At 37.2% G+C, this 15,673-nt stretch overlaps 2 protein-coding genes across 4 annotated transcripts; one reads left to right on the top strand and one right to left on the bottom strand.

The window, feature by feature from the left end:
• The first annotated feature begins 181 nt into the window (after nt 1-181).
• On the top strand, nt 182-9,409 carry LOC124409507. Of its 2 annotated transcripts, none has more exons than XM_046887156.1 (11): nt 182-329; nt 1,124-1,995; nt 2,068-2,273; nt 2,494-2,849; nt 2,944-5,639; nt 5,759-5,941; nt 6,082-6,381; nt 6,518-6,709; nt 6,809-6,922; nt 7,345-7,437; nt 7,996-9,409. In XM_046887156.1, exons 2-11 carry the CDS (start codon nt 1,216-1,218, stop codon nt 8,092-8,094), a joined length of 5,019 nt encoding a protein of 1,672 aa, XP_046743112.1. In that variant the 5' UTR covers nt 182-329; nt 1,124-1,215; the 3' UTR covers nt 8,095-9,409. The 2 variants fall into 2 exon arrangements, 1 of the variants encoding a protein (XP_046743112.1); XR_006929521.1 differs by lacking the exon at nt 182-329 and having other exon boundaries at nt 7,996-8,907; nt 9,235-9,409.
• A 1,666-nt stretch (nt 9,410-11,075) lies between these two features.
• Nucleotides 11,076-12,039, bottom strand: LOC124409557 (nuclear nucleic acid-binding protein C1D). 2 transcript variants are annotated; one of them, XM_046887251.1, is made up of 3 exons: nt 11,909-12,039; nt 11,603-11,827; nt 11,076-11,527 (listed from the first exon to the last, which is right to left on the bottom strand). In XM_046887251.1, exons 2-3 carry the CDS (start codon nt 11,814-11,816, stop codon nt 11,316-11,318), a joined length of 426 nt encoding a protein of 141 aa, XP_046743207.1. In that variant the 5' UTR covers nt 11,817-11,827; nt 11,909-12,039; the 3' UTR covers nt 11,076-11,315. The 2 variants fall into 2 exon arrangements, with proteins under 2 accessions (XP_046743207.1, XP_046743206.1); XM_046887250.1 differs by lacking the exon at nt 11,909-12,039 and having other exon boundaries at nt 11,603-11,871.
• Nucleotides 12,040-15,673: the final 3,634 nt, after the last annotated feature.

Below are 15,673 nucleotides of genomic sequence, written 5' to 3'. Positions count from 1 at the left end.
ATCTTAATCGACAAAATGTTTTAACGAAGTCACATTGTAACCTGGATAATTTTAGATAAATTATTAGGTATTAGTGTATATTGTATAGTGAAATAGCGGTGCTACGTGACAAATTGGTAAGATTCAAATTGCCGCGGATGGTATATCGCGACTGCGCATGCGGCATAAAAATAAGCGTCGATCCCCACCAGGGGAAGTTTGTAATGGTGGTTTGTCATTTATCCGAGGTATTGGGTTAGTGCCGTCGAGATTGGTGAAAAACATTAATGTTTAGACTGAGTGGTATGCAGTTGAGTGGAAAATGTGATCGCATTTAATTCACGAACGTCGTGAGTATGAGAGCTGAATAACTTATCTACTTCCTATTTGAAATTTCCGTCAAATACAGAGTACCCTCGATTTGGCATAGGCCCAGAAACAGGGCTAGGATTCGCTGTTAGGCTTGTTTGTTGAAACTCAACAATCGGCAATTGATTTCAACGTCAAAACCTTGGAACCGTCAATCGAAACTTACCGCTGTATCTTGGTGTCAATTTTTTACGGTAGGAATTGCTGAATTGCATCACAAATAGCCGATACTGTCAATAAGGGCGCCCATTTTGTTTACATGATGTGTGAAAGCGGTTCGGTCCTGTTCTGAAAACATTCGTCTCTTATATAGCAGGACGATGTTCGGTCGTCTTCCCGATCTTCATCTTATTGTTTATGTTTTTCCTGGTGTTTTCGTTCTATTATTATTATTATTATTATTATCAGTAGATCATTTTCTGTCGATTATACGATCCCTTGGATCTGTTAAAAGCAGTGAATAATCTGCATGAAATGTCAAACTCGCTAGATATCTTGAAAACTCTTCCAATACGTACGCAGAACGTATTCGTCCGCGAGGTTAAATATCCACGATTTTAAATTTTGTATACGTTTACTTTCCAGTTAGACACGTGTGTTCGTTTATCGTAACTCACAGATAAGCTATCGAAAAAAGAACGTCCAGATATTTCCGTTGTACCGAACAGAAAGATATTCAATCTCGTGCCTAATTTTATTCCAAAAATAATTTGTACTGCCGAAAATTGGTCAAGATACCCAATAGGCTAGGCTAACGCTTGTTTTCGTTTTGCAGAGGTTTCGCGAAAATCTGTTGAAAAATAAAAAATAAGTAGGAGAGTAAAGACGGACGAAAAGTGAGCTCGAAGTACCACGCAACGGCCAAGTATGGCTGCTGACAATAATTCTGGGGGTGCACCCCGAATCATGGTATTCAGGCCAACTTACGAGGAGTTCAAAGACTTCAGCAAGTACATTGTGCATATGGAAAGCAAAGGGGCGCATAAAGCAGGGATAGCAAAAGTTATACCGCCACCTGAGTGGGTTCCGAGAAAATCGGGCTACCAGTTGGAGGACCTCGACATAACGATACCAGCTCCGATTTGCCAGGTAGTTGATGGCAAGCAGGGGCTCTACCAGCAGATAAATATACAAAAGAAATCAATGACGGTAAAGGATTACAGCAAGCTTGCAAACTCGGAAAGGTACAGCACTCCGAAACATTTTGACTATGAAGATCTTGAGAGGAAATACTGGAAGAATATAACTTACGTTGCTCCGATCTATGGCGCCGATGTCTCAGGGTCGCTCACTGACCCGGAAGTCAAGGAATGGAACATCAACCACCTCGGCACGATTCTCGACTATGTTAATAAAGACTATGGAATATCCATTGACGGTGTCAACACCGCTTATCTCTACTTCGGCATGTGGAAAACCACTTTTGCCTGGCACACAGAAGACATGGATCTATATTCTATTAACTATTTACACTTTGGTGCGCCCAAAACTTGGTACGCTATTCCGCCTGAACACGGGCGCAGGCTGGAGCGATTGGCCAATGGTTTTTTTCCATCCAGTTACCAGAGCTGCCAGGCTTTCCTGAGACACAAAATGTCCCTCATTTCACCACAGATATTGAAGCAGTACTCAATTCCTTACAATAAGGTAGGATAGAATATTAATCTACAATTGATGTGTATAAATGGAACAGATTCTAATGACTGTTTCTCTTTTCAGATAACTCAAGAGGAAGGAGAGATCATGATCACATTTCCCTATGGCTATCACGCAGGCTTCAATCACGGTTTTAATTGCGCCGAATCAACTAATTTTGCCACACCTAGATGGGTCGAGTATGGAAAAAGAGCTACGCAATGCTCCTGCAGCAAGGATATGGTCAAGATATCAATGGACACGTTCGTTAAACGATTCCAACCAGAAAGGTGATGGATGGACTAGCTTAATATTTTCTCATCTTTATTTGTTTGTCGTTGGTGGAGATTTGTTAAAAACTGACGAAAATAAAGTCAAGAGATTTTCAAAAGGTACATATGAAACGAGGAAAATCAGGAAGAAATAAATTATAGGTTCAAAAGTTGATGGCAGTCGAACAAACATGTACAATTATTCACATTTCAATTATTCTTTGGTTCTTCATTCTAGGTATGAGCTGTGGCTTCGCGGAGAGGACATGGGGTCGCATCCGGAAGATCCACGTCAGACAGCGGCTCCGCTTCCATCCCAAATGGATTTACTCTGCGGTAATAACAGCAATGGGCAGTTGCCCCAAAGCTACTTGGATGCTCCCAAGAACAAAAGACATCCCATTCACCGCAAAAAAAACATAGCTGGGACAAATCCGCATGTTAATATGGCAGACTTAGCCAATCGCCCTGACATACCTCCGGACGTCAAGAGAGTACTGCAGGATATGGAATTGGAGGAATCTGAGGAGCCTGCGCCTGATGAACAGCAACTGCAAGTCCTCGAAGATATATGGTTGAAAGCCGGTGAGATGGGTAAGTGAAAAATTGAGTCTGTTTATTATAATCGTTCAATTTATTCAATCTTTAATTTTCAACAAAATTGATTCTCAAAATTTTTTCACAAAAGATGTGAACGAGGCAACAGTTTACGACGAAGGGTATGGTTACAATCGTAAGAAAAACCGAAAACGAAAGAAGAAACAACCAAATAATCTGGACAATTCTGGCAAACGTAAGTCCAAGACGAAGAAGAATTCGAGTAAATTAATTCCCTCTTCGTATGCCGCGAGCAACTCGGAATCTGAAATGAAACATAGCGATATAATGAATATTATTGAAGCTTCTGTTCCGTGTCTTGTGCTGACCAATATCAAGGGCAAGAATCCGGAAATTTTAAACCAATCCAAAAAAAGCAACGACAGTAACATCGATGTCACAATAGAGAATGTCATTAAAGACAATGAGAACGAGTCTGTAGGCAACCAAGCTAGCGACACCCCTGACGATTCTGAGCTTGCAGTGAAACCGACCAAGCAGAAAAGGAAATACGTCAAACACGGTGAATCTAAGAAGGTTAAACAGAAACATGGTTGCAAGGGTAAACACAGAGCAAATATTCCATTACTCACAGCCATGGAACCCCTGGATATTTCCGACATAAGTGTACAGCGGAAACTCACTTCGATGCCAAGTCTAAAAGCGCCCAATATAAAAGACATGTCCATCGGTCAAAGTAAGGTCAACTCCTTACCTGGAAATATTATTTCGGTTGGAAATGAATTCAGCATGACCACCATGAGGAATAAAACTGTGGTCAATATCACAAATGGAGGACAAGTACAGAGTTCTAGTCACATCATGGGAAAGGATTTGGATAAGGCTATAGAGAGATACAACGAAGGTATTTCAAAACTTGCAGAGAGCAAGGGAAATTTTGCAGAAGCAATACATATAGATACTCTAGAAAATACGAGCAGCTCATTCACCAGCTCGTATCCAAACTCGGCTGGTGGTTCGCGCGAGTTTTCAATGACTTCAGCTACCCTGACGGATAACATTTCAGGAGCGACGGTTTCATCTCAAGTGAAGCCTGGTCGAAATACAGCTCGTAAAAATATATTGAAGGCTTCGAAACTGACTCCCGCGATATTGAAGTCGTCGGCCGCGAAGAGGAATCAACCACCCATAAAAACGGAGAACACGGTGAAGTCCGAGGAAGAAAAGGACATCTCAAATGCAGCAGACGGGCTCTTGGTTCTGCAACAAAATTCTTGGGAAGCTATTCAAAAGAATTCTAACCCTCCGATTACATACATCAGCGTCGGGAGTCCTGAGCCCAGAGATACGCCTCCAGAGTTGAGTCCACAGACCAGTTTGGCTGCGAGTAAACCACAAAATCTACCGTTCAGAACGATGGCGCAACCCCCGTGCTCCATGACTTCGGGGAATAGAGAGTTGAAGGATGTAAACGTGACAGTAAAAGTTGAAAATCGAGACTCGCCATTGAACGAAAGAGCGCAGTGCACTGGCATGGAAATTAAAAGGTCTCCTAATGACATAATGACCACGTACAACATATCGGCGTTAGAGAGATATATGCAAGGTGGTACATCAAGGAGTGTTCAATTACAAGGTTCAAAACTTGTCAGACCTGTACAACAAGGCACAAAAATTATTCAAATGTCAAACGGTGCAAAAATGTTTGTGCCTGATAAGCAGGAGACTAGAATACTTTACGGCAACGATTTTAAGCGAAAGCCACCAAAGCTGCAGAACCAAAGTATTATCCAGACTGCTACCAATTGTGCAAGTTTGAAGCCACCCATTCTGTCTTGTTCGGAAACAACAATTACCAAAGTAATCACGACTAATTCACCTCGCACAATGTCCAGCTGCTCTTCTCCGTCGGTAACAAAATCTAGTAGAGCTACACTGACGTCGCCAACATGCTCTGGTAATTCTTTTAGAACTGGCAGTCTATCATCGAACTTCTCCAATAATAGCGAAACTAAATCAGGCAATGAGAACTCAGTTTTGCTTGAGCTGATTACAAGTCCATTGGATTCAAGTCAAAATTACCTTTCCAATCAGTCTATTCAACACAAGTCATCTTATAATGATGATTCTAGCGAAACTAGTATCAGAAATATGTTGCAGTCGTATAATTCTATGACGAGAAATCAGCAGAGCATAATTCTGGGTCAGGAAGATTTGGAGTCTTTGGCAAATGAGCAGTGCATGCAGAATGTATTGGCAAACCTTGATTCAGATTTGAAAATCTGTGAATTGAAGGAATCAAAGCTGCAGTCGATGTGTGGAGACCTATCAACGAATAAGATTGTAAACATAAGTAATCCACGTCTAACAATAATTTCTTCTATCGGAGAAAACAAAACACCAGTTGGCAAATGCCCACTGAAAACAACGAAATCTCATTCACCAGCTAAAAAAAGCCAGAAAGAGAAAGCAAAGGCAACATGTGAAAAGAAGCAAAATTCTCCTGCGAAAACTCAAGACATCGCCAAGCCTCTGCCAGCAAACGTGGAAGAATACAATCAATTGTCAAATATACCGAACAACTGCAGCAGCGATCGAACACCAAATTCACAACCTGTAATACCAGGACATATGATGGAAATGTTATATCCAAGTGTTCCCGATGACAATCTACTCCAGGCCTTCAATGACTACTGGAGTACGCAGGTTTCCCACTGTGCAATTTGCTCCGCGTTTGCCTCAACGGCCACGGGCGGTGGCCGAGCAATGACATCCGATTGGAAATATTGCACAACGATCAATTTACCAGACACTTCACCAATTTGGGTAAGTGTGATCAATAGTTGACATTCAATCAATTGAATGTATTTGAACTAATTGCCTTCTCTGCTTGAGCTGAATTGTCAATTGTCGCTAGATGAAATTTTTCGTCATTATTTCAACAGGTATCGTCTAGTATTTTTGCTGCTAATTCGAAGGAACAAGGCACGGAACCGGAGAAAAACAAATTACTGAGCTGCAGAAAATGTCACGTTACTGTTCATGCTTCTTGCTATGGAATCAACGTCTTACCCACAGATTTGCAGAACTGGGCTTGTGACAAATGCAGAGCTGGTATGGTACATGTTGTAAGTATGATGAAAGATTTTTAATATTGATTTTCGCATACAATATTTAATGTACTTTTATATCATGTACACTACCTCATAGACAGTGAGAGGTAACTTTAGACACACTATTCAACAATGTAACGATAATTATTTTTTAGATGTGCTGCTTGTGTCCTATGCGAGGCGGTGCAGTAAAGCGAACTAGCGACGGTAGATGGGCTCACATTTTGTGTGCCCTTTTACTGCCGGGTGTCACCTTCAAAGATCCAATCAACAAGGATCCCATCAACGTCCTGACAATTAAAATTGAATTGTTGAAACAACAGTGCGGATGTTGCGGTCAACGAGACGGAGCTTGTCTCAGCTGCGATCATTGCGAGGCATATTTCCATCCGTCTTGTGGTCTCATAGCTGGCGCAACATTTGCCATACCAATATTTGATTCCTACAAGTTACAGGTTTGTGATTTCATTCTCTTTCTTTTTATTTCTTCTGGCATCGATGATGACAGATTTATATATTTCCAAACCTATGTTTATATGAATATGCGGCACGGAGATTAGATATTTATCAAGTACCGTTATTTTCGTTTAGATATCCTGCCACAGGCACAATAATGAAAAGGAGAAAATTCCAATGGTGAGACAGGGAGAGGCGGTATGGGCAAAGCATCGCAATTCCCGCTACTACAGAGCGAAAATCGACTCCATAAACGACACGCTCTTTTACATGGTCACATTCGATGATAACAGTTTTCGCGATGACTTGTATCCTTCGGATATCGTTGTGAGTTTATTATTGCTGAATAATTTATGAAACTATTGAGAGTAAAATGCTTCAATCGCCAATTTGTAATTCTGAATCTATTTTTCCATCCTTTTATAGAAACAAGAATCGGGAAGTCATCCTACAATCGGAAGCTCAGTTATGGTCAAGAGGCCAGACGGTCAACCGTACAATGGTATTTTTGAGGGCACAAATCATCGAATCATGTTCACGGTGAGATATTTACTCGCGAACATAAATACGAAATAGAAAAATCCCCTAACTCGAATTGTTAAGATGTCTTTAACTTGGTCATGGAAAAAACTGAAACTATCAGTTTGCTATCATGGGAATTAGAAATGATTTTTTGAAGTAACAAGTCAACTTTTTTTCACTGAGAAAACAAAACGGCTTGAACTGACTTTTTTGTACATTATATTTTTCTTCGATTGGAATTGAATTTGACCCGAGTATAGACTTGATAAGCTGAAACATTTAGATTTTAATAACTTATTAGAACTGGGAAAATGTCAGGGAAAACTAGGTTTTATGTCACGGAAAACCAGGAAAGGTCATGGAATTTTTTTCCCAAAAATTTGTGGCCACCAATTATTCAATTGTAAACAACATTCACTGACTAGCTACGTTTTCTTCAGGTGGTCTTCGAGGACGGATCTCAGTTGTTTCTAAAACGTACAGACATCTACAGTCTGCAGGAAGAACTGCCTAAGCGAGTAAAATCGAGATTGGTGAGTATATTATTGATGTTTGACTAATAGGTAGAAGTGTACTACGTAGATCGTTTTTCTCCTTTTAGCTCCTTTTGTAGCAAGGCAATAAAGACATGACATCATTCTAGCTAGAGATTGTTTGAGAGAGTGAGAGTGAGAGTGAGAGAGAGAGAGAGAGAGAGAGAGGGGGGATAGATTTTGCAGAAAAAGAGAAAGGTTGCATTTATTTCAAAGAAGAGCTTTTTTTAACGTATCGACTTATTTAGCACGATTGACCATGCAGCTGGCATTTTTCTGCACGTTAGTTGACACTATAGTTTTAGAGGATTTAAAAAACCTTGCAGATGACTTGTAGAATCGGAACATGCTGTATTGTCGTGCACAATATTTCTATTCGCTTTAATTCTCCCCTTAGCCACATCTGATTTCCTTTTCTGCACCATATTACCACAATATTGTTATTGTCGCGATGCATCTCGTTTTTTTAATCGGTTTAATATTATTTGTCTGTTTGATGTACTAATTTTTGTGATTTTATTTCCTTTGTTTGTTCTCTGTCTCTTTTATTTGGCAAAGTCATTCGCAACCGACATGAAGTATCGGTATCATCTCTACGGCACCGAGGGTGAATCAAAAACGGCGAGGAAAATCAAACCGGTCAAGAGACACGAATAATCTTCAATTAATTTTTATCTACCATTAGAAAAAGAAAAAGAAAAACTGGCTCCAACCTCAGATTAATTTCCAAATATTTTTATAAGAACTTCGAAGTTATTCAAATGAAAGTGATCACAATTATTCAGTGATATTTAAACAGAATTTTCTGAGTATCCAATATATGTACGCTATGTTTTTTTTTTTTTTTTTTTGTACTATACAACCCTCTATGTCTGTTTGTTAGATTAGATGTTTTTATAACACTGTCACGTAGGCTAATGCATGGCATTTGATATCTCCTTAAATTGGTGTATGTGTAGTGTTAGAAAATTTATCAGATCTGTAACGGATAATATTACCAGTCTTTCTTATCCGCTATAGTACATTCATAGACTAAACACTTTAATTATTTATTCTTCTAAATGTCTATTTATCTGATAGCTGAATTTTGCTTTAAATTGAAAATTGATATTGTGGCAGTTTAAGTGAAATAGCAATCGATTTTTGGGTTTGAATTAATTTGCAATATGAATTATTGATTGCAGTGATTCCTGGGAAAGGTGGTGGCTCGTTGAGTCATAAAACGGTTTTTTAAATGTCGTATAGATTATTATTAGTATTTTCATTTGAATAACTTGATATTAATTGAATGGATTCCTCGAAAATAGAATATCGTATGGAATAAATTGTGCTGAATAGTATTAAAGCAATTATCGAAGTGCACATGTATCGAGGTATCATTTTAAAATGACAGACTGGAATATACCTAGATAATTAATTAGTATTCTAATTCTTCATCAGCGAAGCCCACCGATTAATTTGCAATTGAAGGTAATAATTAATTTATACCATTGGTGAATATATTTTACCTATTCTTGTCATTTGTACCTGTAGAGAAACTTTAAGCTGTGAATGAGTTTTAAAGAAGAACTAGAGCCAATTAGAAATACTGAAGAATAATCAATTGCGTATACTTGAAAGCCCGAAATAGCCGAAATATAAATAGAATTGTGATCCAAATATTGAGTCAGTTTAGTATTTCTCAACTTTTACCCCAACAATTGTTTGTTAAGAAACCTTCCAGCACAAAATAGTGTACTGATTTACAAGTGTTTCGAAATCAATTATTTATATGTATTTTCTGTATAAACGTTACAGAGGATCGAATCGGAACGAGTTTCTTATTGCGGTACCGGATCACAGTCGTAAACATCAAAGTTGAAAGCGTTTAGAATACGAATTGCAATTGAAGGCAAACAGACATTAACACGAGAAATAAATTCGTTATACAGAAAATATCACTATTTACTTTCTTCTTTACAATTAAAAGGGAAAGAGAAAAAGTGAATAAGATATACGGGATTAGGTTGAGAGCAAAAAGTAATGTAGTCGTATATTGAGAAGTGTACGAAATGAGGGAAAAAGATTTATAATATGGATATACCTAAAACAAGAACAATACACATTTACATAATTATATAACATGGTTTGCTATAGGTGATGATTATATTTAATGTTATCGTATATATGTATACAGCTGATAATGTATATGTATATATATTATATACATACATACATATATATATTTTATATATATATACGTATAAAAATCATGTACCGCGATAAATCAAGCATTTTCAATGATAATTTGAATATCTATCAATACAAGTATCAGCTATTGATATATATTTTTTTTTCTTTCACATTTCATTGTCATCAGAGGTTGGGATTACAGTAGACTCTGTCATGAAAACCAAATGCTTATTACTTTGCACATGGTTGCAGTAGGCTAGTTGCGCGCCTTCCAAGCACGCCACTAGTATGTCTGATTTATGTATATTTGTACGCCGATAAGCACTGTCTAACTTAGTTACCTGGCAATTACATTTATGTATATGCCACAAGAACTTGATTAATTGTTTCCAAAGTGGACACGACTAGTGTATACGGTATGGTTGCATTCGTTTCTTCAGTTGTGTAGCTTTAAAAATAATCTCAGGGGTTGAGATATTGACCTGTATTGAGTATTAGTGTAATTTTGTTGCATCCTAACGTCAAAGAAGAAGACGTGCCTAGTTATCGATGTTTCAAATATTCAATGAATAGTAATTACAGAGAAATGTGTGATTATAAGGACGACAGAAATAATTTATCATAACATACTGCAATCGTGTATACATTCAGTATAATGAATATAGTAATACTTGATAGTTAATATTTAATTAGGTTCATACAATAGGTTTATTAAAAATGTGCTGTAAACCAAATTGATGCGTGTGTCTTTAATTTCAATGCGTCGTAATGAATGTAAATATATCTTAATGAGGACGTTGGTAAGAAGCTATCACGATTAGCATCGATTATGGAATTGAATTTGGAACATGCGAAATTCGAATTACAGTACTCAAAAATAGGATTAATTATTGTTTCTCAGTAACATAGCATTAACATTCACCTATAGTTTATAAATATTTTCTTGATCGCTTGAACGATTTCTTGTGAAAATAATATGCTTTAGAGACTTCAAATATAAAATATATATGTGTAAACGAAACAAAGGTAGTATTATTTATCATCATTTGTAATAAGTTGAACCTAGTACGCACTTATACTTGTAAATAGTGTTGGGTTTGTTTGAGCTTACTACGTAAATTATTATTATTATTAATAATCGTTATATTGTATAGTCACTAGATTTAATAGCTTGAAGGATGAATGTATTTGTGTGTAACTTTCGATTGTATAACTTAAACACATATACTTTTAAATATTTTTAAACCAAGTTTCACGAGCAAAATAATGATATAATAATTTCGTTTCAATTAAAATTTGTTTTATATATCATAGAATGTATTCTTCTGATATCTTTTGTCTGTGGATCTGTATGTCTGATGATTAATAATAAACATCTTGATCTTTTTTTTATTTTATTTAGATATTACAAGTTTATTAACCGTCAAAATGTAGATCGGGGTGAAATTTTCAAAGCTCGGTATTACTTCTGGATTACACATTAATTAGAAAAACATTCATAATGTTTATCATATTTTGCTTGGAAGAACATAACAAAAGGATACAAATTGATCATACTGGTCTTCATTTGGTGTGCTACATGAGTTTATTTGCTATAAATTTAATTATCACTTTAAAAAATGGTCAAAAAGCAATGATGTTTCGTAGTTACTTGATCGAGATTAACGCAGCTTACATTATACTTTGAGAAATGATTAATTCAGTTTTCAGGTGGTATTTTTTCTTGGGCCCTTTATCCTTTTACTTTTATCCTTATCGCTTCTTGATTCCCAAAGCCCACTTCTAACAAATCTTTGAGCTGCTTCTCTGTTTACTCTAGGCATTATAGTGTCTCTGTCTTTGATTTGTTTTGCCCGAGCCATATATTGTTTCAATCTCTCATTTTCAGATTTGATTTCATGCTTCATTGGATCCTCACCTGAAAATTGTGATATTTTTTAACGAATAAGCATAAAGAAACAAATGGTGGTTAATTGAAAATGTTAAGCCATACCTTCGAGTCGCAGGTACATCCAAAACAGAGTGTTCAAACTATATGACATTAACAAGTTATATTTCAATTTGTCAGAATTGGAAAGTTTCTCGTAGAACTCGGGGCTAGTAGCAAGTTTCAGATGGTTATTTATATCATCTGTTGATTTGTGGAAGTTTTTAACTTTGGCAACAAGATTAGCGTCACTGGATAACTCTTTAAACTCGACCTCCATTATGCAGAAACCTGATAAAAAAAAATATATTTCCAAAATAATTCATAAGTATATGACATTCGGCTAAAATAAATCTTAGACTGAATATCTACCTTTAAGGTATTAGATTGTCATAACCAACTGAAGAACTGCAGGTTTTATGTTCCTAACCTAAAAATCGTTAAATAAAACCACGGACTTATGGACGCAACCTCCAAAGTAGCGGCGCGGGGAGTAGATGAGATATTAGATCGGCCATATTGGTCAGAAGTGTTTGCGCGCCATATATAAATTACAAACTAACCGAGCAACGCACGTGGACCGAAGAATATATTCTTCAGTCAACGCAACGCATTATTATGGTTCCTCGGGAATGCGAAAAAGAATTTTAGAAGAGAAGCGAAACAACGGCTGATGAATTACTAAGGAAATCTTTAATTTTGTGGCTGCAAGTCTTGATCCGCTGGTCGTAGCGTATTCGACCTGCGCTCAATAGATTCTTCTCGCTAAATTATGTCGATATACTTAAGGTGTGAATAAATCGATTACTATATTTTTCTAAATCCGCCATCAACAGACTGAAAAAACCAATGGGACTAGCCTTCCTTTTTTTCGAGCGGACAACTTCTTGTCTGAGAATAAATTCAAACGACTCTTTCTAGACTAATTGGGACCCAAGTATTACAAAAAAGGTATTTGTAGTATCGTGGGACCAACATCTAAGAAGATACGAAGAAATACGGAGAAATTTTAGTAGGTATTGTCAAATATGTATAATATGTAAACAGCGTACATGCTAGACCACGTGATGCTACACCGTAGGTAAGCCGTGAGCCGGAGCCGAGTTGGGTATGAAGGCCGGACGACGACAGAGGCCTAAATACCTATAATAAATATAATACGAGTCATGAAGTGTTATGAATTAACAACACCCACCCATAAACACAGCAGGTGTTATTCATTCCAGGTTTATTCCAGGTTACGTAAAATAGTACCGATACAATATTATACATTGCGTATCCTGCAGAGGTGAATTGCACCTGTGCTTAGGAAACTTAAACTGTATTTACAAGCTACAATAATAACTATCTTACACAACATTTTTCATATTCTGCTTAATGCAATGTTTATCGCAGTATTTGTTCCTTACATAATACGTAGATTGACGATGTATAAAGACTGCTAGCCTAATGAGACTTTCCGTAAGCGAAAATGAACGAGATGAAATTCATCGTCGAGCGGCGCCCTGTGAGTCGCGCACCTCAAGTCGGTAAACTATCGGTACGTAGACACGACGAGAACTAATGTTACCATCGCATCCAAAAAGATAATGCAGTGTCGGATATTATTGTTCTGACTATGAAATGACCACCGATTGAAAAGATTCATTCGAGGCAATTCATTTTTCAGTCAAATTCAGCAACGTTAATCGGGAAGGAAATCTTTCGTTTTTTGGCTGTAACTTTTGATCCGTTGCTCGCAGCGCATTCGGACTGCGCTCAATCGATTTCTCTCGCAAAATTACGTCGGAACGGTGCCTGGAAGAATTTATTGCATCACTTTTCAGAATCGTCGAAATTTTCGCCAAAAATCCAAAGGGGTTAGCCTTACTTTTTTGCTCATTTTTGGAGCCAAGAATTTTTCATCTCGGAATCGATTTGTAGGACCCGTTCTAGATTAATTGGACGCCCAGGAACTCAGAAAACACAAGAAAAAAAGCGTAGGACCATCAACAGAGGAATTACGACGCAAGGACCAGCAGCAGAAAAATTAGGAAAATGCGTCTTTCGTTTTTTGGCTGCAACTTTTGATCCGTTGCTCGCAGCGCATTCGGACCGCGCTCAATCGATTTCTCTCGCAAAATTACGTCGGAACAGTGCCTGAAAGAATTTATTCCAGCACTTTTCAGAATCGTCGAAATTTTCGCAAAAAATCCAAAGGGATTAGCCTTACTTTTTTGCTCATTTTTGGAGCCGAGAATTTTTCGTCTCGGAATCGATTTGTATGACCCTTTCTAGAATAATTGGACGCCCAGGAACTTAGCAAACACAAGAAAAATAGCGTAGGACCATCAACAGAGAAATTACGATGCAAGAACCAGCAGCAGAAAAATTAGGAAAATGTATCTTTCGTTTTTTGGCTGCAACTTTTGATCCGTTGCTCGCAGCGCATTCGGACTGCGCTCAATCGATTTCTCTCGCAAAATTACGTCGGAACAGTGCCTGTATGAATTTATTGCAGCACTTTTCAGAATCGTCGAAATTTTTGCAAAAAATCCAAAGGGGTTAGCCTTACTTTTTTGCTCATTTTTGGAACCGAGAATTTCTCGTCTCGGCATCGATTTGTATGACCCTTTCTATAATAATTGGACGCCCAGGAACTCAGAAAACACCAGAAAAAGAGCGTAGGAGCAACAGCAGAAAAATAACGAAGGAATGTCCAGCAGCAGCAAAACTGACAAGTCAGATCTTTGGTTTTTTGGCTGTAACTCTTGATCCGTTGCTCGCAGCGTATTGGGACCGCGCCCGAACGATTTCCCTCAAAAAATCAAGTCGAAATAGCGCGTCCAAGAGTGGTCCTTAGCACTTTCCAAAATTTTCAAAATTTCCACCAAAATTGCAAAGTTGTTAGCCTTATTTTTTTTTGGAGCCAAAAATCTTATGTCCCAAAATCAATTTGTATGACTTTCTCAACTAATTGGACCCCCGAAAATCAGAAAATGCAGCGAAAGGAGCGCAGGAACAACAGCAGAAAAATGACGGAGGAAAGACCAGCAGCAGAGATATTACGATAAGAATATTTCCTTTTACACCTTAATTATTTATATATTATTATTATTTTATTAGTTTCATGTTAACCGAAATTTTGAATCGTCCTCATACGTGTAGGTGTGTATAGCACGTACAGCTGACAGGATAAAAATTGACTTTATGGGTGATTTTGCGTTGGAAATAGGATTTAATGATTTGAAAGCCAACGGAATCGAAAATTAATTATTGATTTTTCAATAATATTATTCATGCAATTCTGAACAATTCAAGATTTACTCTGTGAGAAATAAAACAAATTTTCCCACCTTCTTAGTACTTTGAAGAACCATGAATTAACAATGACCAATGTTGAGCATTTGAACAATTAAGAAAGAAAACATGGTTTGACAAGCATGTCAATATTATGCAGAAGGTAAAATAAATTTTTTAAAATATTTTTCGACACATTCCCCAAAAGTGGTATCACCGAAAGATTGCAACGAACCTCATGATAACAGTTATTTTCGTAACAGGTGCGCATTATTTTCGTAGCAAGTGCTCATAAAATAGGGATTTCTTGACGAGTGTAAAGTGCCGCACATGAGTCAAGAAGTCCCTAATTGCGCTCATGTATTCTGTGCTATCTCCTGTCAAAAACTAGAACCTTGTGTAGTTTTTATAAGCACCAGTGCTTAAAAGTTGATTAAGCACTAGTGCTCCTGAAAACTACAGAGTAGTCAAGTTGTTGAGGAGATAGCACAGAAATTCCTTTTTATTATTCATTTTTATATTTATTCAAGCAAGTGCGTAATTTTTCTTAGTTAAAACACAATTACCGCTTCCAAATCTTGGAAAAACTAAGAAAATAGGTTCAGCCTTCTACATATCTTCAACGTACTTCTATCAAAGAGAAAAGTGTGTCAGAATTTTTCGGATATCCTAAAAACTTGAGACACTGATTTTCTTAATTCATAATTTTAAAACTGCCCAACAGATCATAAAAATTCTTCATTGAAATATTCTTGACACGATTGGAACTGAAAATGAAGTGTTTCAAAATTTTTCCAAAATATTTGTAGGGCACAGTTGATTTTGTAAAAAACTTTGAACAAATAAATTAAGTATCTT

Source organism: Diprion similis, chromosome 8 (assembly GCF_021155765.1).
Source record: "Diprion similis isolate iyDipSimi1 chromosome 8, iyDipSimi1.1, whole genome shotgun sequence".
NCBI lineage: Eukaryota > Metazoa > Arthropoda > Insecta > Hymenoptera > Diprionidae > Diprion > Diprion similis.
Note: the sequence above shows the minus strand (reverse complement) of the source record. Positions and strands in the feature narration are given on the sequence as shown.

Bases quoted from the DNA above. Each gene is read 5' to 3' on its own strand.
- LOC124409507 (XM_046887156.1), top strand. From the start codon at position 1,216: ATGGCTGCTGACAATAATTCTGGGGGTGCACCCCGAATCATGGTATTC. The intron at 6,710-6,808 runs GTGAGTTTATTA...ATCCTTTTATAG, and splicing joins TGTATCCTTCGGATATCGTT to AAACAAGAATCGGGAAGTCA. The intron at 7,438-7,995 runs GTGAGTATATTA...TATTTGGCAAAG, and splicing joins AGCGAGTAAAATCGAGATTG to TCATTCGCAACCGACATGAA.
- LOC124409557 (XM_046887251.1), bottom strand. From the start codon at position 11,816: ATGGAGGTCGAGTTTAAAGAGTTATCCAGTGACGCTAATCTTGTTGCC. The intron at 11,528-11,602 runs GTATGGCTTAAC...CACAATTTTCAG, and splicing joins GATGTACCTGCGACTCGAAG to GTGAGGATCCAATGAAGCAT.